The sequence below is a fragment of the Mauremys reevesii genome, linkage group 4, assembly GCF_016161935.1.
Source record: "Mauremys reevesii isolate NIE-2019 linkage group 4, ASM1616193v1, whole genome shotgun sequence".
Taxonomy (NCBI): domain Eukaryota; kingdom Metazoa; phylum Chordata; order Testudines; family Geoemydidae; genus Mauremys; species Mauremys reevesii.
Window position 1 is genome coordinate 63407836 of NC_052626.1, and position 23717 is coordinate 63431552.

Consider the following 23717-nt stretch of genomic DNA (forward strand, 5'->3'; position numbering starts at 1 on the left):
GCCTTTTTGAGCAAAGGCAGTGACAAGTGGTTTATTCACAAAAATATTGATGCTAAAAAAATATATATATTTATTTTCATCTAACACCAACTGAAAATATGCCCTTTGCTTGACCTAACCCAATAGTTTCTAAAAACTAAACTAGTTAGGAGGAAGGCTTTTGGGGTTGCACATCCCAGCAGCCAGAATAAAACTATAGGCTATGTTAGCAGTATCACCACTGTCTGAGTTTAGGGAACTTTGACCTCATTCATTAAGCAATCTTAGCAGTATAAAGAACTAGCATAATGGCCACTCTTCATTCTGCTGTTTTAGATTATGGCCTGAATTAAGTTTTTTACACTAAGAATCATACTGGATTTAAGCCTTCACTGCTGTCACCCAAATAGCTTCAGTAAAGGAACCAGATCCAACTCTCAGTGCATTCAATGAGAATAATCTCATTAGTTTTAAGGCAAATGGGATTGGGCCTTGAAGTGAGATGTATAACAAGGTTCTCAGTAAGTGGAACATTTTAAATAAAAAGATCTTTTTTGCTAGAGAGGAGGTTACACTGTAGGGAAGAATCTTGCATTGGCAAGGACATGGGCTTAAAATAATAGGTCATTTCTATTATTAATTTCTAGTATTACTCTCTCTCTCTGTGTACATATCTATATCTATATAAAAATAAAAATAAAATCAAGGCTGACGAGCGTGCTAGAATAGTTGATTCCTGGAGTTTATCAGGCTAACACTGGGTTTCTCATTGCTGTACATAAAAGAAAAGGATTTTGGAGAACTTGATTGATTTTCAGTTCATATTTTTCTTGCCTTTGTAACACTAACTTATAAAACGTCAATTTTATTTTGACCATTAAACCAAGAATATTAAAGAAAAATATTTGCCATTCAAATAGTTTTATGAAAAAAAAATCAAAGCAATTGACCCCCTTTAAAGGAGCAAAAATGGTCTCAAAGCAGCTATTTCCATTAGCAATGATCCACCAACTGTATCTTTCCATGGTATACTTTCATCATTCTAACTGGTAATATCAATCTATTTCTGAACACAATACACTGTCATGGGTGTTTACAGTTGGGATCATGAGTGCGAATATACAAACAATACCCAATGAGATTTAAATAACTAAAATCTCTTTGCTTAATTTTCTGAACAAATTATGTTAAGAATGACGGGCCAAAGAACGGTAACAAAATTTTATCAACTATTGAACTACGTACTGAACATCTACTCAATAGCCAGAAGAAGTGTGGCATTAGATACATTAACAATTTAAAACCAATCCATCACCACTATGTATCACTAATTTACAATTAGCATGACCTTCACCCCCATGACTATGCTGGCATTATCAAAGACACCACGAAACACTAGTGGAGCCATCTTACGAGGGCAAAATTAAAGATGTGTGTCCACTGGGTTTGTTGCAGTACTGCATTTTTTGCAGTTTCTTTTGATACTTTAAACTATTTGGGATCTACTTTAAAGCATGGTGACAACAAGGAAATCTGTTTGTGGAAGATTTTCCATACTCCCTGCTCAAATGTACACTTACTTGAGGTCACATATGACTGCATACACCCGACCCAGTTTTTCCTGGCTGTAACCCTGGAAGTTGAACTTGTCATTCTTGTCCAGGTACTCTGGCAGCACTTCTAGTAGTGTCTCTGTGATGACGGTAATTACATTTTGCTCTTCAATAAGATGGCGTGCCTGTGTGGGAAATGGTGTTTCAACAATAGGAATCTGCCTGGCTGCAAGAATAGGCAGACTCTCTCTACTCCTATTAATTCATCATTTGGATGTTTGACACTTGTGGCAAAGCAGCTTATAGTTTGCCAAACATTCTCTAGTGCTGTGTGTCAGCTGAGCAACACATGTAGTAAAGAGGATGGTGTCTAAAAACCTATAGTGCCATATTGCAGTTTTGACCCCCTAGTACAGTACGCAATGCCAGGACCTGAATTATGAGACACTAAGTGAAAAAAAGTATCTTAAGCCTTTGATCAACTTCCATACCATTCTCTTCAGAGAAGTGAGATTCCCTTCTATCTGGGGACAGAGTCACCCAGTACAAGTCTCCTGTGGTAGAAAGTTTGCCAAGGGACAAGACAGGCTGCTTTATGCCACTGTAATAGCAGTAATGCCAGGCAGTAGGGCTCTAATAATCCCATCACCTGAAAAATGGATGGCTGTGGCTAGCAGCGAGCGTGGCCAGAGAGGAGGGATGTGTGCCAGTTCAGTGGCTCCTACCAATGAATCTCCTGAAGGTAAGTTAGAGCTGGTGTGAGTTAAAGCTCATGAAAACCTTGAGGAAAAGGTGTAACCACAACACTGAGTGCCCTATGCCAGGGTGAATTCCCCAATCTGCACAGGTGTAATCCCTCCCTATGCCAGCTCTGTTGAATTTGGCTCATTTTCTGTATGCTGGTATTTTCATTCAGTGCCTGACTTGAAAGGCAAAACCGTAAAGGAAAGAAAATGTGTTTGTGTCCTTTGTTTCGCTCTGATGTATAAACTGGCATAAAGGTTTAACTAACACACACACAGCGCCTCATTATTTTTACTTTAAAAATGTTACAAACATCAAATCATGTCTTTTTTTTTTGCGCTAGAAGAACAGAAAACTGGAGTGGGATCTCTGTCATTCTTTTGTTGAAGAGGGAGCAGTGTCAACTTTTTTCACCTAGAGAATCTCTAAGTATTTGGCAAGAGTCCAAGTTACACAGGTGTCCAAAACATTTGTTAACAAACTGAACAAAATGGCTTGCCAACTACAGAACCAGTTTCTCCTCCCTTGGTTTTCACTCAACTGCTAGAACAGGGCCTCATCCTCCCTGATTGAACTAACCTCGTTATCTCTAGCTTGCTTCTTGCTTGCCTATATAAACCTGCCCCTGGGAATTTCCACTACTTGCATCCAAAGAAGTGGGTATTCACCCACGAAAGCTCATGCTGCAAAACGTCTGTTAGTCTATAAGGTGCCACAGGATTCTTTGCTGCTTCTACAGAACCAGACTAACACGGCTACCCCTCTGAAGCTGAACAAAAGTCATTCATTTCAATTGATCATGCTTTACTTCCTTAATAGTTGCAGTGACAAACTACTAGCTCCCCAGTCATCTATTAAGACTTCCTTGAAAGACAAGGCAGAAGAGATCTGAATTTCTAATGTAAAAACCAAGCAGGACCTCTACCTTTGAAACACACACAGATACCCCCTCTCTCCTCCTGTCTTTTAGGGCTTCTACATCTACACCCACACACTTTTTCCCTCTGCACGGAAAAGGTAATCTTGCTATTTACATGAAAAGGTAATCTTGAGCTGCAGACTAACAGAAATTTAGCTGATTTATAGAATGACTGTGTGAAGAACTCCATTTACTTGCATCCCTTCTCATTTCTGTGATGAATTTTCATATAAATTTCAGGCAAAACAACTATTTACCCTTTTATCTTAGCAGAACTCTAAATACCCTTTTTTGCTTTGGTTACAATTGCATGGAAACTGCCTACTAATTAGAGCATCAGTCTACAGGTATGGTATCATGATAATCCACTCCACAATCATGATAGATTTACTGAGGTGCTGGCTATACATACCAAAGTGGGTACAGTGAACATCTGAACTGAGAGAGCAGTCACTGAGAAACTTCTATCATGGTCATCACTGATGTATTCTTTTTGCAATGGCTTGTAATACTGTGAGAAGGAGAACATTGGGAAAATGATTAACAGCTAAAGTTAAATCAAAACAAAAACATTTAATTTAATTTTCACTTGGAAGAAACACTACAGTTAAAATAGATGTCTTTATCGTTCCCCAACAGCTCCAGATCAACACACATGAACTGCACAAAGCCCCATATCTAGCAGAGCACTTAATGTGGTAACTTTATACAAGAGTAGTACCACTGATTCTTCTTGAAGTTAAGTACATGCTTAAGTGCTTTGCTGGATGGAACCTAATTCCTTTATTTCCCACACTGCCATCCTTCTCCAAATAAGGGAAATAAAATACACCCCCCCACCCTCAAGAAGTCAGTCTCTTGGCTCTTGAAATTACAAGAATCAGAAAACAAGTCTTTATCCCCTCCACAGAACAGAATATGGACTGTTCTGTTGAAGACCTGCCACCAAAAGCACTATAGATTCAGCATAATTCTTTCCCTTTCATGTCCATTCCAAAGAGGAACATTGAGTGTCACTCACATTTTTGACTAGTAGTATAAGTGAATTGTCTCTCATAACAGAAAAAAATGTTCTGTTAGCCCTGACTTCATGTCCATTTCTCAAATATTGCATTATCTTTAAAAAAAAAAAAAAAAAAAAAAGTTTCCAGTTTATCCACTACTTCAATGGTAGCAGAAACCTAGCAGCATGTAGTAAAGCAATATATACCGTGATCATCACTGTTGCACATTAGCATGTACATCTATGCATCTGAAGTGGGACTGAAGCAAGGACCCTGAACTCTCACTTTTTTGGCTGAGCTACGAGGGTTGCTAGTGCGCTCCATGTTGAAAGTTCATAAGTTTACAATCAAGACAATTCTCAGTAGTTCTAAAATTAACACCAGAATGGCCAGTCTATGGCTTTTACCATCCATTCCATTAGGTTATGGCTGAACTTGCACCCCATTTTAGATTAGAGAAAGATTGCTGGTTCTCTAGGCCAAATTGCCTAGCACTCATCTCAACTAGTGAATACAGAATACAAGTTTTTTTATATGTTTTGTTTTTTGTTGTATACTAATTTGTATCCTTAAATGGATACAGTATTGCTTCTCAGACACTTCAGCAACTTCTTTCAAGGGTTGACCATGAAGAACTGTTTTGGAGCCAGTATCTACAGAACTTTACTGATACATGTGTAACGTATTCATTATCACATTGTATCTCAATAAGGTTTTGTCAAGGATTATTTAGAATCCTGAATTCCAGATGGACAGCATCTACATTGCATTTCTGTACAAACTGCAAGTTATCTTAAAACGGGTATCAGTACTGATGTGGGGGCGGGGAACCTTTCTGAAATTAGGCCAGTGAACATGCAAAATATTTATAAAAGACCATAAACCGATGGTTTTATGGGGTTATCAAGTCAATCTACAATTAAAGAGGGCATAAACATACCATGTGTTCTCTGAGTAAGCATTCCACTTTCTCATAAATATCTTCCTCGATATATTTTTTAAAAAAGTTAAAATATATTATTAATTATGTTAAAATTCCATGGGCATGGAAGCACAAACAAGAAGAGTGAGGAAATGAAAATCAGTTTAAGATTTCATCCATAATTTTTACTCTCCATTTTTTTTGCTGGTGACATTACTTGTTTAAAATTTATAACCACAATATGTAAGAAAATATGAACATCTATCAGAGGGGTAGCCGTGTTAGTCTGGATCTGTAAAAGCAGCAAAGAGTCCTGTTGCACCTTATAGACTAACAGATATTTCGGAGCATGAGCTTTCGTGAGTGAATACCCACTTCGTCGGATGAACATCTAGTTACCTTCACAAATTCAATAGCAAAAAGTTTTTTGTACTCCATTTCCATGAAAAAACTGCTGAAGATAAGTTCATGAAGGATCTTCCTTGCCCCTGTGAAGATAATAAAATTTGTTTTACTCTTACTCCACTAAAACACTATTTTTTTGGTTTTGTGCAGGAAAAGAGCAGGTGGAAAGAGAAGGAAACTCCATGTCATTAGAAGTATTAAGACAGGTGTAGGGGTGTGTGTGTGTGTGTGTGTGTGTGTGTGTGTGTGTGTGTGTGTGTGTGTGTGTGTGTGTGTGTGTGTGTGTGTGTGTGTGTAATATATATATTATACAGACATATACACACACACATATACACACACACACACACTCAACCCACTGGCAAGTGGCCTGTTATTCATTTTAACAACATTCATTAGGGAACTGCTTCAGAATTCTGGTAGATATAGGAATCCATTTGTCCAACATGGCTCTGTTTCCCCGAAACCCACTTGGGACCCAGTGAGCTCAACTTCCTTTTAGCTTTCTTAGACCTTCGCTCCTTGGCTTTCAAGGACCAGTTTATATTCAGTTTTTGTACCAATTACACTATAAAGAATTTAGAAACGAATAAGCTAACATGCTATGAGCACCGATATACCTGTGTAGCTGCATCCACATGACAGGATTACAACCAATAAACACCTCTACCCCGATAGAACACTGTCCTCGGGAGGCAAAAAAAAAATCTTATCACATTATAGGTGAAATCGCGTTATAATCGAACTTGCTTTGATCCATCGGAGTGCACAGACACCCCCTTCCCTCCCCCCCGCTCCCCGGAGCACTGCTTTACCGTGTTATATCCAAATTCGTGTTATATTGGGTTGCATTATATCCAGGTAGAGGTGTAACTACATAAGTTTCGTATACAGACAAGCCCTAAAACCAGATTTCTTTAAATCATCCAAGTCATGCGTGTTACCCTTAAACAAGGAAGCTAAGAAAATTTAACACATCCTCTTTGACATTTTGTGGGTTTAATCAGTTTGGAAACAGGAGGAATGTTCTAGTTCTGCAGGGTTTGCTTCTCCATTTGTGAACAGTTTCTGGGCTCTTAAATCCTTTATGCCATCATGCATACCATTTTCTCCTCAGACACTTTCTACTCTGGTTATTTTGTATGGAATATTCTACCACTCTCAATAATGAAGGTGCATCTTCCCTTTGTCCTTTACTTAGTCGTTATAGATACGTATATAAACAATTATACTTATGTCACTGCAGTTGAAATGTTATCAGACCTTCTATTTTGTAACATTTTACATTTGAAAACTGAGAGCAGGTTTTCAGAGTCAAGTTATATTCTCAGAGTAGATCCTCCACAATATGTAAATTTGAAAGGAAAGGATACGTATCAAAAAGATCAATCATATTCTTAAACTTCAGCTGCCACAGAATTAAGAACTACATTAAAGACTTAACTTATACTACCATGGCTTTCATTTCAGGGCAATTATTTATTTAGATTAGTTAACAAATATATTAAAGTGGATTGCCACTTCAGTTCAGAGCAACTTACATACATCCACCCACCTTTATGAAGTTTTGCATCCCAAAGCATCAACATGCTTATGAGGCAGGGCTTTTCAGAGTCAGCTTCCTCTTTGAGGCATATTTGACAGAAGATCTGGCGGAAGTCACCTAGAGAGAGAAATACATTAGTATGTGTAATGCCATTGTATAATCAAGGGGTCCACCCAACAAAATACAAGTCTGTTTAACTACTTTTATACAGAAGTTACTTCTGATCTTAAAAACAAAAATCACAGATCACCAATTAATCTTAATATTTCTACACAAGTGTGATCTCATCATAACTTGTTGCTCTGCAGAATAACTTCCCTAATTTCCACAGAGTAGAGTTACCTACTTATGAGAGAAATTCAGGAGGTTGTGGAGGACTGACATTTCACTAGGAAGGGGTCAAGACAGCCTTGCACAGAAAATTCTACACCAGATCTAAACACAGGTGGGCAGGCCAGGTTGGGATGTGACTTAATCTCGTCCAGCCTCTACACAGGGTACTCATACAAAGTTGGATTACATAGGCTTTGTGTAAGATACCAAAATGTCATTTTATATTTCTTTAAAGCTATTGATAAACAAATTATTTGCAGAAGTGGGATGAATGCATTATAGACTTTTTTCTAAAGACAAAAGCATTGGTGAAAGAGAAGAATTGGGGTTATTTAATTAGGAAATGAGCCCTTACATTAGAGGTTTCTTATGTGCAGTGCAATTTCGCAATCATGAAGCAAAAACTTTGGTGATTTGATTGAATTTAATAAGGACTAAACCTAGCATCTACTTCTCTGAGAAGAGAAAGGGGCCTACGAATGGATTTGTTGTTTTATTTTCTAAGCAACATCCTAAATTTGGAAAAATAACGAGCCTGGAGTGGACTTGTAAGAGTCTCTTGTTAACATAGCCAGCCTTTGGGCCTCAAGGAGGGGAATCTGAGTTTTCAAAAAACAATCTAACCATTTTCATTCTGAAGAATCTTGAAAAGAAACACTGAAAGGAGCAAGCACCTGCTTTCTACTTCTGCAGCAAGACACTTCAAAGATCTCTTCTACACACACACACACACACACACTTTTTATGTAAAATTAGTCAGTTAGGTTTGGAATGTTCCTCAGAGAATCAGCACACAGACAGGAAAGCCACCTAAAGAGTCTCCATGAGACGCTGGAGGCGTGGAGGAGAGGGGGCACACTGTAACAGTTTGAGGAGTGAAATGATGAAAAGATAGATATATTATTGCAAGGGAGAAGAGACAGAGATTATTTGTTTTAAGGGGAGAAAATGGGAGTATTTTAAACAAAGGAATATCATGCATTGCTATCTAAGAGATATTTTTTGAGGGTACCTCTTGCTAAAGTTTTGGCAGACCATTACTGGAACAAAATTAATTATATGCTTACTTGAATAGCTCATAAGTTTGTTCAACCAGGAACCAAGGCGCAAGGCAAATTTCTGATGAGCCATAACATCAGCATGCAGAACCTCCACATGAAGTGGTCGTTGGGAGACATTCTCAGAGTGCCTCTTCAAATCAGGTAAAAACAAGAAAATAAAGTTTGAACAAGATAAGGCCCACAAGTTCTAACCTTCTTAACCCATTCACAAACCCTTTTCTCACTTAAGCAAATTTTTGCTGCAGTCACCTAAACCAGCTGACTCCTGATTTAGGACAGTGTTGAACACGTGTATCTAACTTGACCAAAGATGGTGGGATAAAGTGTATCTCAAGGGGTTTAAAGGAAGATTATTAAAAAAAATCTGCATATATTAAGTTATAAAGATTCTATAACAAAAATATAGACAGACAAATTGAGCGAGGTAATATCTTTTATCGGACCAAATTCTGTTGGTGAAAGAGACAAGCTTTTGAGTTTACACAGAGCCTCTCTAATATCCTGGGACCAACAGGCTACAACATCACTGCAAATAACAAAAATAAGTCAATACAAAATTTGGTGTTCTTTGTATTTTTTTTAAGTGAGGAATAAAGATTTCAGGAAGTTACCTTGATTTCTTCCTTTGCTTCCTGACAGGATACATAAGGTCCCTCTTTTACAGCCCTACGACCCTGTTTAAATGAGAGATGAATTAATAAAATATTGAAAAAAACAACAATGTCCCTGCTAGGTGACATTATTCAAAATAAGCAGACAGCACCAGGCAGGTATGGTGAGGAAACAGGTATCTGAAGGCCAATTAATTTTATCTAGAAATTACTAAACAAAAACAATTCAATCAAAGTTGATAAGAGGGAGAAACACAACAATTAAATAGATAGAATAATTAATCACTTCTAATGAAATTAGTTCAGACTATTCAAGAGACTCTCTTAGGTTAAAGTATTAATACTTAAATCAACTTGTAATTACTTATGTAATTCTAAAATGTAAGAGAAAAATCACAACATTGTTTAAATATTGGCAAACTTCTATCAAAGAAGAATAAAACTCAACGCTCTGAGAATCAACAACCATGCTATTCAGTCATCTACCTCAAGGCACTAAATATATCAATGGGTATTTGAACTTCTCTACATGAACTAAACCATGGCAAGCTGGTGTGTGAATCTATGCTGGCACTACTGTGAATGAGGTCTAACCGACCATGTACACTCTGTTGATCTCTGTTAATAGTTTGTTAGAATGCTTTGAGCAGCATTAACACAGGCCATGGCTAGCTACTGCAGGGCAGATTCACACCCTGGCTTGCCATGATCTAATTGTTCCTGTAGATAAACCCTAAGGCCTTGTCTACATTGTCACTTTACAGCACTGAAACTTTCTCGCTCAGGGGTGTGGAAAAAAAACAACACACACCCCTGAGTGATGCAAGTTTTAGCGCTGTAAAGTGGTAGTATAGACAGTGCACCAGTGCTGGTAGCTACTCCCCTACTGGGGGTGGGTTTTTTTTTTTGTTTTTTGTTTTTTTTTAAAAACAGTGCTGGGAGAGCTCTCTCCCAGTGCCGGTGCCACAACTACACAGCCACGTTAACATGGCAGCGCTTTAACATTGGCAGTGAAGACATACCCTTAGTCTCCTACTGAGAGAGACTAATGATTAAGCATCATTAACATTTCAGTAAACTCATGAAGTGTAAAGTAACCACGGCAAATTCAAGTAAAGTAAATTAGGTTACAAAACTACCTAAAAAAATCTCTTAGACTAAAGAAAAATAATAAAACTGGCAAAAATAAATATGATAGTGTTCTTGAGAACAACAACTTAAACAAGACTAGTAAAACTAAATTCTTTTCAACTATCTTAAGAAATCAGAATTCTAGGACTAAACAAAGGATTTAACTAAATGAATTCAAGGTCATGTGACAATTACAGCTCACCATTAATCAATGTTCGGACACAGCTGTCAAGCTGGAAATGGTTGTAATACCACATACTCAAGCTGGGATATAAATCACCCAAGTTAGGAACAGGTAGGGTTCTCTCTTTTTTGGTTGAATTAATAGGCGAAATCTTGGAAATGATGAAAGATAGTAACAGAGTCTAAGCAAGTATTGTGTAAGGTGTCGGCCTCAATTTTACACAAGGCGAAAAGTTTAGAAAAGTTGAGTTAGACGTGAGAGACACTCCAAAAACAGAAAACCCAATAATAAAGGGGATTTCAATTAACACCATATTGACTGGGAACATGTCACCTCAGGACAGGATGTGTGATTTCTGTGACACTAGGAGATGAATTCAAACTTCTATTTTGATATTAATTATATTTTGAGACCCTTTGGTGTGTCACATCTCATTTCTGATTTTAGTGTTTTAGTTTAATGCAGGCTTACTCAAAGTGTTAAAAACAGAAATTTAAATGAAGAGAGCAGGAGAAGGAACAGTCTGGCATGTGTGGGGACACTAAGAGGCATTTGTTTATTTCCGCCCTTACAACCATATATTCCTCTTGAAGATAACAAAATAACATTCATATAGTTAGAAAGGTCTGTTAGCTCATGATGTAGGAAAAAGGGTAATAAAACCAATTAAAACATCTCAGGATTCAACTGATAGTAACTAAAATTGAGGCTTTTGTTAGGGTTTAATACAAGAATACATGATTCAAGTGTCAGCTTTTTCACTGCTTTATTACCTTATAACTTCTCAGTAAAAGAATATTAAAATTGCATAAACTTGGGCCAAAAAAATCAGACCCTTTGTGGTGCCTAGCGTCCATTTAGTATAGTGCTCTAGGAATTCTGAGATAGTAATCCACTTGGTACAAACAAACAGTCTCTGGACAACCTTACCAATTCAAATTAAATTAAAACGGGAAGTTAAAAACAATGCATTCGCATCATCACATAAGAGGAACAAATGGGTGCAACAAAATAGAAGAACTGAACTTCTGCAAAATACTCCCATCCAGAAGCAGTGTCAGTTTTCATCCTAGCAGAAAGTACACTCGTCCTGAACTCTTTTCTTCCAACCCAGACCCTTTGCCTATCAAGTGATTTCTTAGTTCTGAGGATCAGATAGCATGTTCAGAGCAACATGCAGCATCACTCTTAATGGAGTCTGAAACAACGCTGACAAGAACTGTCTGGTCCCAAATCCCAAAGAAAAGAAGTTACAACATGGCAGAATTTGAGAGGAGATGAAGAGAAAGCAATAACTTGCTGTAAACATACTGCCATTACAGCAAAGTAGTACTCCCTGGTACATTTTGTGTAATAAACACCACAATTTCCACTGCACTATAAAAGCACACTCAAGTCAAGTTAGATCTAAATGTTAGGTTTTATTATTAAAAATAACCATGTATATACCCTTTAAAAAAAAAAACACCCTTTTTTAAAGTTACTATGGAGCCATTTTTGGAAGACCGTCTTCTGTAGTGTATGCAGCCCAAGCAACGTCGCATTGTGCGGGCACATGAGAAGCTGAAAGTGAAACTAGACAAAAATAAACTAATTTTTTCATAGTCCAAACAAAGACAAATATTGAAAGTAAACAGCACTAATGGTCAAAAGCAAGTTTTTAAAAATTCTTCCAATTTTAATAAGGGGGTATGTGTGTGTATAAAATCTTTGCCTACGTGTATGTACGTGCACACTTCATGATTTTGTGATGAGTACAGAAGGACACCCCAAGTAGTTTTTGGGCAGATAATTAGGGATGTTTAATGTTGTTCTGAGAAACTAGAAGTGGAAGTGTCAGCATCAGCTTCACCATGGAACTTCCCTGTTTTTAATAACTTGCATCACAACTTTAAAGATTATTAGAGGACAGAAACTGAACCAGAAAAATAAGTATCAGAAGGGTAGCCATGTTAGTATGGATCTGTAAAAGCAGCAAAGAGTCCTGTGGCACCTTATAGACTAACAGCTGTATTGGAGCATGAGCTTTCGTGGGTGAATACCACTTTGTCAGATGCATCTGTTAGTCTATAAGGTGCCACAGGACAGAAAAATAACTGTTCGCGCAATGTAACCTACTATTTTGACCAAATACTATTGAATATGCAAACCAATATATTTTTATTTTAGTGGTATGTCTGAAATGTGTCCTTTCCTCATCCAAGAAGTGCAAATCAGATAAGATAAAACTAACCTTTATAACAAATTTAGAGAAAGTTGGCTGTGTTAGACAACAGATGAAAGTGGATCAACCTCAGGTAAGAAATCAGTGGCTTCTCCCCTCCTCTGGGCCCTGGTTTGTTTCTTGAACAACAAATAAGCATAATACGAAAACCTGATCACCTTCTTTAACAGTATTCATATTCCATGCAACTACCAATTAACGATTAGGTTGCATTATCTGTCATTGTCTCTTTCCATGCTCCAACATCACAGCAACAGTTACTATGATCAGAGAATGAGAGAAAGAATATACAGAAGCGGCGTATAATCCTTAAAAAGAGAATTTCTATTTCACACAGAGTGCACTGACCTCTTTATCTATTGCAGTAGTGTGCAACTGGGCTTCCCCGAGCTCACAACCAAGCGCTCTCTGTAGACTGTAGATGACATGGTCATAAGAATGATGTTCATCATTGAAAAGAACACAGTAGTAGTGGTCTGTCTTCTCTCTAATGGGGAGAAGCCAATATTTAATTAGTTGAGCAAAGAGAAAATGAAAAAAATCTCCTATCCAGATGTAGACAACATAGACTCATAGACTTTAAGGTCAGAAGGGACCATTATGATCATCTAGTCTGACCTCCTGCACAATGCAGGCCACAGAATCCCACCCATCCACTTCTATAACAAACCCCTAGCCTATGTCTGAGTTATCGAAGTCCCCAAATTGCGGTTTGAAGACCTCAAGCTGCAGAGAATCCTCCAAATCACTTGCAAACTCCTGGGAGAAAGTCACAAATATAACCAAGCGACAAAGAGTCCTGTGGCACCTTACAGACTAACAGAAGTATTGGAGCATAAGCTTTTGTGGGTGAATACCCACTTAGACACTGCAATTGACGAAGTGGGTATTCACCCACGAAAGCTTATGCTCCAATGCTTCTGTTAGTCTACAAGGTGCCACAGGACTCTTTGTAGCTTTTACAGATCCAGACTAACACGGCTACCCCTCAAATATAACCAAATAAATTGTAGAGGAAAAATGAGTTAATCATCTTCAGAGTCTGGAAAAAAAAAAAAGGCAAGCAGTTCCACCCCTCACTGAGACAAGAACAAAGCATGGAAACTATGCACTAGCCACTTATTACAAGAGGGGCATCACCATCTTCTTGGTGATACAAAGTAGTAACATGTTTTGTTGGAAATTTGAGACTAAAATATCTGTGAACTACACTTCCATCCCAAATGAAAGTTTTTACATGCTAGTTTTCCTTGCAGTTGATAGCATAAAAATATTGACCTTCTAATTAATGTCACCTAGAAATTTAGTAATTGGGTCTTCACTGTCACACCTAGCTCAAACTGGAGGTCAGTCCAGTGAAGTTTTGAGAACTGTGAACAGATTTAAAGGACACGGTAAACTGTCATTCTCCTATAGGCCTAGGAAGTTTTGTAAGTGCTTCCAGAAACTGTGCAACTACACTGTGCTGCTGACACCAGTGTAAGTGCTAGTATTAGTATATGGATAAGACTCAAGTGTTTTAGCACCACGTAAGGAAAACCAGGCAAAAAAGCCCTGCCCCACCCTACCTCACCCAAGCTGTCTACTTCGGACACTAAGCCAGCCCAAGTACAACAAGATATTTATGTCATCTGCTAATTCTGTAGCTGTTTCTCCTCTGCTCCTTGCACTTTAGGATCCCATTCTGCTCTTGTCACCAATCAAATGAATGGCCTCTTTCCATCTTGGAAGAGGAGGATTTTTGCACAATTTCTATTGTGGTTAATTGGACACTAACATATGCAAAACGTTCCCTGAAGCATTGTACCTTTACAGAGATTATAGTCCAGGAATGTTATAGTTCTATTTAAAGAGATCTGGGCATTAGCAAGTTTATATACGGTAGCAATAAACCTGGATGGAAATTCTCACACTTAGAAATCATTGGCAATATCTCCCACCTGGTCATGAGCACAGGAGACAACTCCTTCTCTTCTTCCCAAATAGTCATATCTACAATGTATTTTAATATCGACGGGAACATCTTCTTTGCTTGTGCCATTAGCTCTTCATTTAACTGACATTCAGAATTCTATCAGAAGATAGGACAAGATATCAATATGGAATATAGAAATACAAAAATGGAAAAAAGATTTGGTAATATAACAGCTGATTATTGTATCCTTGCCATATAATTTAAAGAAACAACAGAAGTACTTCAGAGTGGCAGCCGAGTTAGTCTGTATTAGCAAAAACGAATGAGGAGTCCTTGTGGCATCTTAGAGACTAAAAAATTTATTTGTGCATGGGCTAGCCCATGAAAGCGTATGCACAAATAAATTTGTTAGCCTCTAAGGTGCCAGAAGTACTGAGGTTGATTATATGAAATGCAGAGCTAAAATCATATTACAGTTGTGTGTGTTTGTCTCATTAGAAGGTATAATGATCTCAGGAATAATGGTAAATATATTGCCCTACAATACAGTCTGGTAAAGTCACTTTACACTACAGGGAGCAAGACTAATGAAGCTGAGGAGAATGAACGAGAACTGCACTACCAGAAAGATACAATCTTTTGTACAAGACCAAGCCCCACTGAAGCCTCTTTGTGACATTGGGGAAAGTGAAACGCACCACTTTGCAATTCCTTGCTAACGCTTCCCGCAAGATTTCTCAGAAATAGTCCAACAGCAGTTTTATCCACCAAATCAAACACGATATAGGTGCATTTTTAAAAGATACTAGTTAAGAAAATAAGATACAGAAAAACATGTAAACCTCTCTTATCTAAGCACAGGCTGTGAAAAGCTTCATTAAATGGGTTAGGAAACTTAGGTTACAAAAGTAACAAGATGGTAACATTGCTTCTGACTTATAAGAAGATGTTCGTAGATGACAAATCCAGGCCTGAACTGCAATCCCTGATGTCTCATCCTTTCAGTCTGTTTGCATACTCTCTCAAAACATCTGTAAGTCTCCCTTCCATGAATCACTATGTAACCAAATGTACAGATACAGCCCTCGGCCATAGATCTATTTCACTGTCACCCTTCCCTATGAAAAGAAAGGATTGAATAGGGGGGACCTAAATAATAAGGGACTACTACATCTTTTGAATACATGGAATGGCTTCTTATATTGGTATCCATGTTTAGAGATGTAAATGGAGAAACTTCAGAGATTTGTGACCTAGACACAGAGGCTCATATTTTCAAGGTGGTTAGCATATTTGGACACATTTTCCATTAATGTTAAGGTTGCACTAAACTTCTTGCAAATCTCAAAATGTATATGTTGTATGGGGAGAAAGGGAAAGAAAATGGGGAGAAAAGAGTATTACCAAAACCAAGATCTCAAATCCAGGTTCCATTCACATGGAATAGTATATGGTTTGATAGAAGGGGGTATAACATATTGGTGATGTAGTTTGAAATTGTCAAGAACCATGACTTTAGAAACTTCCTAAAGCAGCATTCAGTTTCACTTAGATCATAAGTTTCTAGGTGGCATTAAAAAAAAATCAAAATAAAACAGCATTCATGTGGTGGGAAACCTGGAACAGAAACGAAACAAGTAATGAACTGAAATGATCAATGGCTTTCACAGTTCCTAGAAACTTTTCCTGTCCTGATGAGCTTTAGAAGAGGAATTCCAAATCAAGGCTGCCATCTAAAATGTCTACAGATGGTTTTAAAAAATGTCTTCATCTGCACCCATGACACTATTTGAAATCAGGTTCTTACAGATCTTGGGAACCAGGGGTCTTAAATATCTGGGTTTAAATTTTTTCCTACTCCAACTATGCTACTTATGTTCTTAAATTTGGAGGAGAAAGGATAAGTGTTAGGCAGAAGCTATGTGAATTGCGCTTTCTATAAGCACTGTTGTGTTGAGTTAAATTTCAGTTAGAGTTTGGCATCTGGAGGGGTAAATTGTACCAAGCACAGACCTTTGGGAAATGGATAAAAACAGGCTGCTGTAGACAAGGATATTCCAAACAAAAGGCAATCAACCCTTAATGAGAAGACTTCCCACCCCCCTCCCACCCCCATCTTCCTCTAGCCTCCCTCATTCAGGTGAGGAAAGTATGCAGATAGAGCTAGATATGGAAAGAGGTGCTCTTTAATAGATACCAAAAAGCTCCTAGTAAATTAATGGTTTCTCTGGGTCCCTAAAAAGGGACTAAAAAAGCCCAAACAAACCCAGAATGGACAGGATCTCTTTCCTCTCTTCCCATTACAAACTTACAGGGAATGAAGCAGAGGATGTGTTCCCTCCCGCAATGGCAGTTTGGTTCCTCTCTTTTCTTTTGGTGAAATTGTGAGAACTGTTACTATAAAGCTTGTGGATAATTAAGAATTAACTGCATAAGCCAGAAAAACACCTGTGAATCCAATCCTGTAATCAATTGTGCAAAATATTCTTCACTTCCTGTGCTAACTTTATAATGTTTATGAAACAACTGCTACATTTCACCCCTGCAACAATTTGTAGGGTAAGTATCAGTTTGTAGAGAACGTTGGAAAGCTTGATGATAAAAGGCAATAAATAAAGATACTATATCGTATTCAGTTACAAAAACTGTATGAAGATGGAATTAAGGTACAGAGTGTCTAGCATTAACTTAAAGTGCAAAAATAAAAAAAAACACCCAGAAGAACTATTAGAAAGTCACAAAACACAAAGTTTAGGTTAAAACTTAAAGAAATGCAAATATCTGAAAGTATGGAAAAACTGTGTTTGGATTTTAAGTTTAAAAACTAACTGATTTTCTTGGGTAGCTAGTAGTCAGGTATTTTTAATCCCTATGATGTTCCTGAAAAGGATTTTACCCTTAAGTTACAGACATGTATACCCAAATTTAATTATCTTAAAGCTTTTCAAAAATGTTGTTACTATTTACAACATGCATTTGATGGTAGGAAGCAGACTACCCTTGGGAGCCTGGGACAGGGGATACTAGGCACCGGGGAGTTCTTCAGGGCATTTGGAGCTGGGAGGCAACAATGAGCAATCAATGCCCTGAGAAAGCCTAGAGGAGCAGAACAACAATGCTTTAGCCACTGTTTGGTTTGGAGCATCTGGGCTCCATTTCCCAGACTTAGATGTCTGAAAGTTTGTGTAGCACCTTTTGATTGCAAGTTCTGGTTTTTGAGGGGTTTGGGTTGGTCCCCCCCTCATCCCAACTCAAGGATACCGCATTTTACATGTGCATGCCTTATATTATGTTGTGAATGCAAGCAACAAACAAGATTTTAAAAAATGCGTCTAGAGGGTTTTTCTTTAATGTAGTGTATTGAACTTGTCCTTTACCATTTAGAAAAGGTCATTCAGCAGACTCAAAATGTAGTCTACCCTTTTAAAAACCAGCAGCCTGATCCTAAGCGCATTTTTTCTATCATCACAGAAGCAGACAAACATACTGCCATCATTCCTTTCCCCACCTTGCTTCTATCCTATCAAGCAGAATATTGAAGTCCCAAAGGCATCCTAGAAAGAAGCATTCTCTACATGTAACCTAATTCTAGGCACACAGGCCTGGACAATCCTGAAAAGATATATTTTTTTGCTGAGCAAATGGTAACTTTTCTAGACAGGTAGGGAGCATGTTACAAAGCTTGAAGATTTACAGACAATATTCAGATCTGCGTTTCTTTATGTATTATTTGTACCGCTTTTGTACTGCTTGCTGCTCCAGGTTCATGGTTAGTACAAAGTGGTCCAGCCTTCCATGCCTCTGTATCCCCACAGTCACAAAACCCTCCTCCAGTGGAAGTATGCATCTGAAAAATTAAGAGGTATTTCAGACATACAAATATGCATAAAAAAAATCAAGAACACAAGAAGAGTGTACATTTTGTCAAGCCAATACATCCACATTTTATGTGCCTCCAACACCGTGATAAATAGCTATGCTGTAAGAAGTGTCATTGTGTAAATCATCTGCTTTTATACTGCAGCATTTTATTTTTTTGTAATTAAGAAAGGGAGAACGTCAGTGGGGTGGAAGATGGGATTTGCTGAAATTATCTATGTGTCTACACATGTGCAGAGAGCAGAGTAGGAACACAGCTGTGTCTTAAACCAGGGCCGCCCAGAGGGGGGGGCAAGAGGGGCAATTTGCCCCAGGCCCCGCGTCCTGCAGGGGCCCCCACGAGTGTTTTCTGGGGCCCCTGCGGTTCCGGTAGAGCTCCCGCAGGCATGACTGCGGCAGGTCAAGCGGAGCCCGGGACGAGTGGACCTGCCGCAGGCATGACTGCAGAGGGGGCGCTCGTCCCGCGGCTCGGCTGGACCTCCCGCAGGCATGACTGCGGCAGGTCAAGCGGAGCCGCGGGACCACGGCACCCGCCGCAGTCACTCGTCCCGGGCTCCGGTCGACCTGCCGCAGGCATGCCTGCGGGAGCTCAACCGGAGCCAAATGCCGCCCCCCACGTCTTCGGCGCGCTGGGGTCTAGAGCCGCCCCTGAGCGGGGGCCCCCCGCCGCCGAAGACCCCGGGCCCCCGGAATTCTCTGGGCGGCCCTGTCTTAAACTTGCAAATTGTTCCACATAGGCAGAACCCTGCATTTGCATGGAGCCACACTGCCTTCAGCAGGACTACGTATTGAACCCCAGGTTACCAGGGGGGTGGAATGAAGAGTGGGACGCTGCAGTATTTTCTGAAAGCTCCCGGTAGCTGCTTGAAGCCAGTATATAAGTGACCATTAAGGGAAGTTCTACATATTTCAACATGCCTTCGACTCTGGGGTAGAGCCATTGAGGGCTTGTGGGCAGATAAGGGAAATATTATATCTAGAGGAGCTAATCAGAGTTCCCCTTAAACTTGACTCAAGGATGGAAGATAGGCCAGGAATGTGACTACTGCCAGGGCAGATCTGAAAGCCTGTAACATTTTGGCTACAGGTAAGTGTTTATGTCAGCCTTAAGACACCACAGAAACCCTTAATAAAAACAATGTGAGGGCCTACAGGGATAGGAGCTTTTATTATCCTTAAAGCCTACAGAAATCACATTTAGTTATCTGCTATATTGTTTTAAATTGAGATTCTGTATCCACGTGAGAGAAAGGAGCACAACTCAACAGATTTGGGTTAGTGATTCCTTATTTGACTAAGTGTGGCTTAGGATGGTACCCTACAGACTGTGTGCACTACAGAAATCCAAGAGATGAATTAATTTGTGTGTGGAATTTCAAAACAGGTAATGTTTCAGCTACAAGCAAGAATTCCTATCAGATAGGGAAAGGGAAGCAAGAGAATCATCCATCAGCATAAGGCTTAACTGCTGCTGAAAGGATATCATGCACTAGAGTTTTCTTTTATATGCTGGAAAGGCATAACTGTTTTTGCTGTGTACTGACTACATTTTCATTTTACCAGAGGGGTAGCAGTGTTAGTCTGGATCTGTAAAAAGTGACAAACAGTCCTGTAGCACCTTATAGACTAACGGAAGTATTGGAGCATGAGCTTCTTTGTCAGACGCATACGTCTGACCAAGTGGGTATTCACCCACGAAAGCTTATGCTCCAATACTTCTGTTAGTCCATAAGGTGCCATAGGACACTGTCATTTTCATTTTAGTGTCTGAGAACTCAATGAAAAGCATTAAATCTTAGGTCCCACAATTAATCACAAGTTCATCTCTGGAAAAGATTTTGAATGGAAGACAGTGTGTGTGCACGAATGCACACACATCAAAAAGGAATGCCAATGTCCTGAAACCTTTACAGTTGTGATGCAGGTTATTAATCATATTTGTTCCAGGGGTACTTTTTACATAAGTAGCAAAAACAGACTGCTATAGAAAGTCTTTATAGACAAGATTACAGATACCAAAGCTGTCTAATAGCTTTGTTTATAAGTATTTCAAAGTACTGTTTAAAATACTTATTCTAGCAAACCAATTATATATATTTGTATACTAAGTAGCTGTGTAGCATTTTCTCTAACCAGTTTTGTGAGATATTAAGACCAAGTTCAGGGTTTAAATGCAATGCCCCAAGTTTGATTCTGCACAATGCTTTCTGAAAAGTCTGAACTGGCCAGTGGTCCAGCATAAAGTTAAGATGAAGTGCAGGAAAGACCAGTAACTGTACATAATTTGCCCTGATATCCCAATTACAAAAGTACTTATAAAATAGTTATTAGAAGGAACAAGTGGCCTTATCAAACAAAATACTTAAAAAAAAAATGTTATTTACTATTAAAAATGCCCCCTCAAATTTTTTTTTTTTAAAAAGCATAATTTAAAGGTTTAGAATATATTTACAAACTGGGGAAACATCACAACCACTTACCTGCTATCTTCATGTTCCAACTACTGTTACTTGGCTTTAAAGAAGTCATCTTAAATCACTGAAAGGATGGGAAGAGAAGACTGGAAACTGAATTCCTGGATTCTATTTATCCTTTTAATGAATCCTTTATGGGAGTCAGTTCATCCATCTCTAAATATATATGTAGCTAAAATATATGGAAGCTACTTATATTTTTATTTACATAGTTCACAGGGATATTGTAAGGCTTAAAGAATACTTGTAATGCACTTTAAAATCACCAGATCAAGGGTTTCACAGAAGTACTTTATCTGGCTGTTCTCAGCACATCTTCTGCCTCATTACCACTCCCTAGTATTTAGGAGGCTCTTTGAACCTATTCCCAAACTGCCAGGTTACCCTACAGAAGAAGAGCTCTGTGTAGCTTGAAAGCTTGTTTCTCTCACCAACAGAAGTTGGTTCAATAAAAGATATTATTTCACCCACCTTGTCTGACTACCCTACTGTCAGGATAAGACACTTAGAGAAGCATGCTTGACTCGATTATCTGTAAAGATGCACTCACTAAATACATGCGTACACACACAGTCAGCACTTTCTCTTTAAAGGCAGTCATGGCCATCTGATGCAGGTAGAAAAAGCCTCTGAGGTGGATGCAATTTCAACAGCCAAAGTAATGAAGCTCAATAAAAACTACTACATTTTTAAACTGTGAAAGATTACAATTAAGTTGAATATATGGTGATTTAGATGCTCTTTAGTGTAACTTTGCTGCAGAGATACATCAGCTTTAAAGGCTCATGATCCCTGTATGCTCCCACTCCATTCACAAAACTAAGCATCTGTTGCAATGGCTCTTGAAAGGGAACAACCACCAGTGAAGTCAGGCAGAAAAGGGGACAGCAGAGGACAGTTCAGGAAGAGAGCAGCCGGAGGAATTACTTAAAATGATCCTTCCCCAAATAAGGGAGCAACAGCTGGAATTTCTCACTGGTCACATGGATTTGACTCAGAGACCATAAAAAGGCTGTCAGGAAGAGAAGATCCAGGTCTAAAGCAATCTCCTACATTTGAAATTTAACATTTGTTAATTTCTCCACCCATCCCCCATCCCTCAAGCCCAAAGCAGTTTAAAAAAAACTAAATAAATCCAAATGCAGAAATAGACAAAACAGTATGTAGATTGCAGCAGCGATCTGACTGGTGAAAAGACTGCATTGGTCCCTGTGCATACATGTTTATTTTGTTACCAGATATGGGCTTGGAAACCTCTTTATCATGGTCAGCTTGCAAACAAGTCATTTTATAAGTACTATTTATAGTACTGTACCAAGCTCTATAAACATGAGCTTTTTAACTGAAATTTCAGCACTGTTACTCTGATTGCTTGTTCCCTTAGTAAATAACATCTCTTATGCATCTTAACAATAATTGTAAGTTATAACAAGGTCTCAGTCCTATGAATTGGATTATCCTCTTCAGATTTGCTAAAAAGTTGCTTGATTAGCACAGCAAAACCAATTAAAATGAAAGAGTTTGAGATATGGCTTTTTGGGAATGTGCAAAAGATAAGCACCCCCAAAAGTTATACATCATTTCAAATCAAGAAGGAGGTTAGAGAGCTCCAGTATTTTCTACTCTTTCAACTAAGAGCTAAAGAAGAGGAGAGGAAAAAGTGCCTTTGCCCACTTATTATTTTGCATGTTTAATGTAATGATTTGCCAGAATCAAAAGGCAGATTCAAATCTCAGATGTGGAGATGGAAATTGACACCTCTACAATAAAACCTAAAAAACCTGCTCCTGCACACCCCTAACCATAGTAATGGAATTGAGACATGCAACATGTGCACTGCATTTCTGAGATTTAAGTCTGGCCTCTATATCTAATAGGCAATCTACCTGTTTGTTAATTTCTTTGGAATAATCTACCAGTTACAAAGATTATTACTATTGCCTATGCAACCTTAGTTCAGCCCGTGTGTGTATGGTCATTAAGGTTAAGATTTTGTCACTGTTTTTAGTAAAAGTCACAGACAGGTCATAGGCAATAAATGAAAATTCACAAGAGACCATGACCTGTCTATGACTTTACTAAAAATAACCGGGTGGCAGGGCTAGGTATGGTGGGAGGAATGACAGCTGTAGTCTCATGGGGCGGGGAATGACAGGCCAAGCCCCCTCGCTATGAGGGGGTGCCGCCACGGCCCCGGCTACAGCAGCTACAGCCACAGCAGGGGGAAGCACAGCCCCCGCTCCAGAGTTGGCCACAATGCAGGGCAGGGCCTCACACTCTCAGCTCCAACCCCAGCCACAGGTGTGTAGCATCGGCCATAGGCAGGGAGGGTGGGACATGCATGGTCCAGGGAAGCCACGGGGCAAGGGCGCAGGGCCCCGGCTCCAGTCACTGACAGCTGAAGCCGAAGAAGTCACAGAGGTCTGGTACAGTCATGGAATCCATGACTGCCATGACCAAATCATACCCTTAGTTATCATATAGTTATTAACTATGTGATCACGTACGGTTTGCTCTGCACACAAAACAGACAGAGTAAGATAGTTGTAGGGAGATGACATTCTCTTCTGTTTAAAGCATTGGACTGGGACTCAGGACAAGAGAGCATAGCTCTGCCACTTACTTACTATGGGTAAGTCTACACAGCCAGGGGTGGCAGGTTTGTAGAAATGTGCTCCTAGGGCCTCTCTCAAGTCCAGGAATCTCCCTCACCTCCCCCTTTATGGGTGTCAAACGGTGCTCCGTGCGCCTCCCTCCCCTGCCGTTGCCCCTCACTGAGGGTGAGGGATGGGGCTGCCTCCTTGTCCAGCATGGGGCAGGAGCAGTGACTGCA

At 39.1% G+C, this 23717-nt stretch overlaps 1 protein-coding gene across 1 annotated transcript in view; it reads right to left on the bottom strand.

Moving 5' to 3' along the window:
- Positions 1 to 23717, bottom strand: part of UBR1 (ubiquitin protein ligase E3 component n-recognin 1) — a 142820-nt gene that overhangs the window by 106262 nt on the left and 12841 nt on the right. The window contains exons 4-12 of the mRNA XM_039536388.1: positions 18268 to 18378; positions 14557 to 14687; positions 12965 to 13103; positions 9078 to 9140; positions 8473 to 8596; positions 7082 to 7189; positions 5521 to 5609; positions 3608 to 3706; positions 1560 to 1717 (exon numbers count right to left, since the gene is read on the bottom strand). Of these exons, the coding sequence (XP_039392322.1) occupies positions 1560 to 1717; positions 3608 to 3706; positions 5521 to 5609; positions 7082 to 7189; positions 8473 to 8596; positions 9078 to 9140; positions 12965 to 13103; positions 14557 to 14687; positions 18268 to 18378 (1022 nt within the window). The remainder of the gene's footprint in view (positions 1 to 1559; positions 1718 to 3607; positions 3707 to 5520; positions 5610 to 7081; positions 7190 to 8472; positions 8597 to 9077; positions 9141 to 12964; positions 13104 to 14556; positions 14688 to 18267; positions 18379 to 23717) is intronic.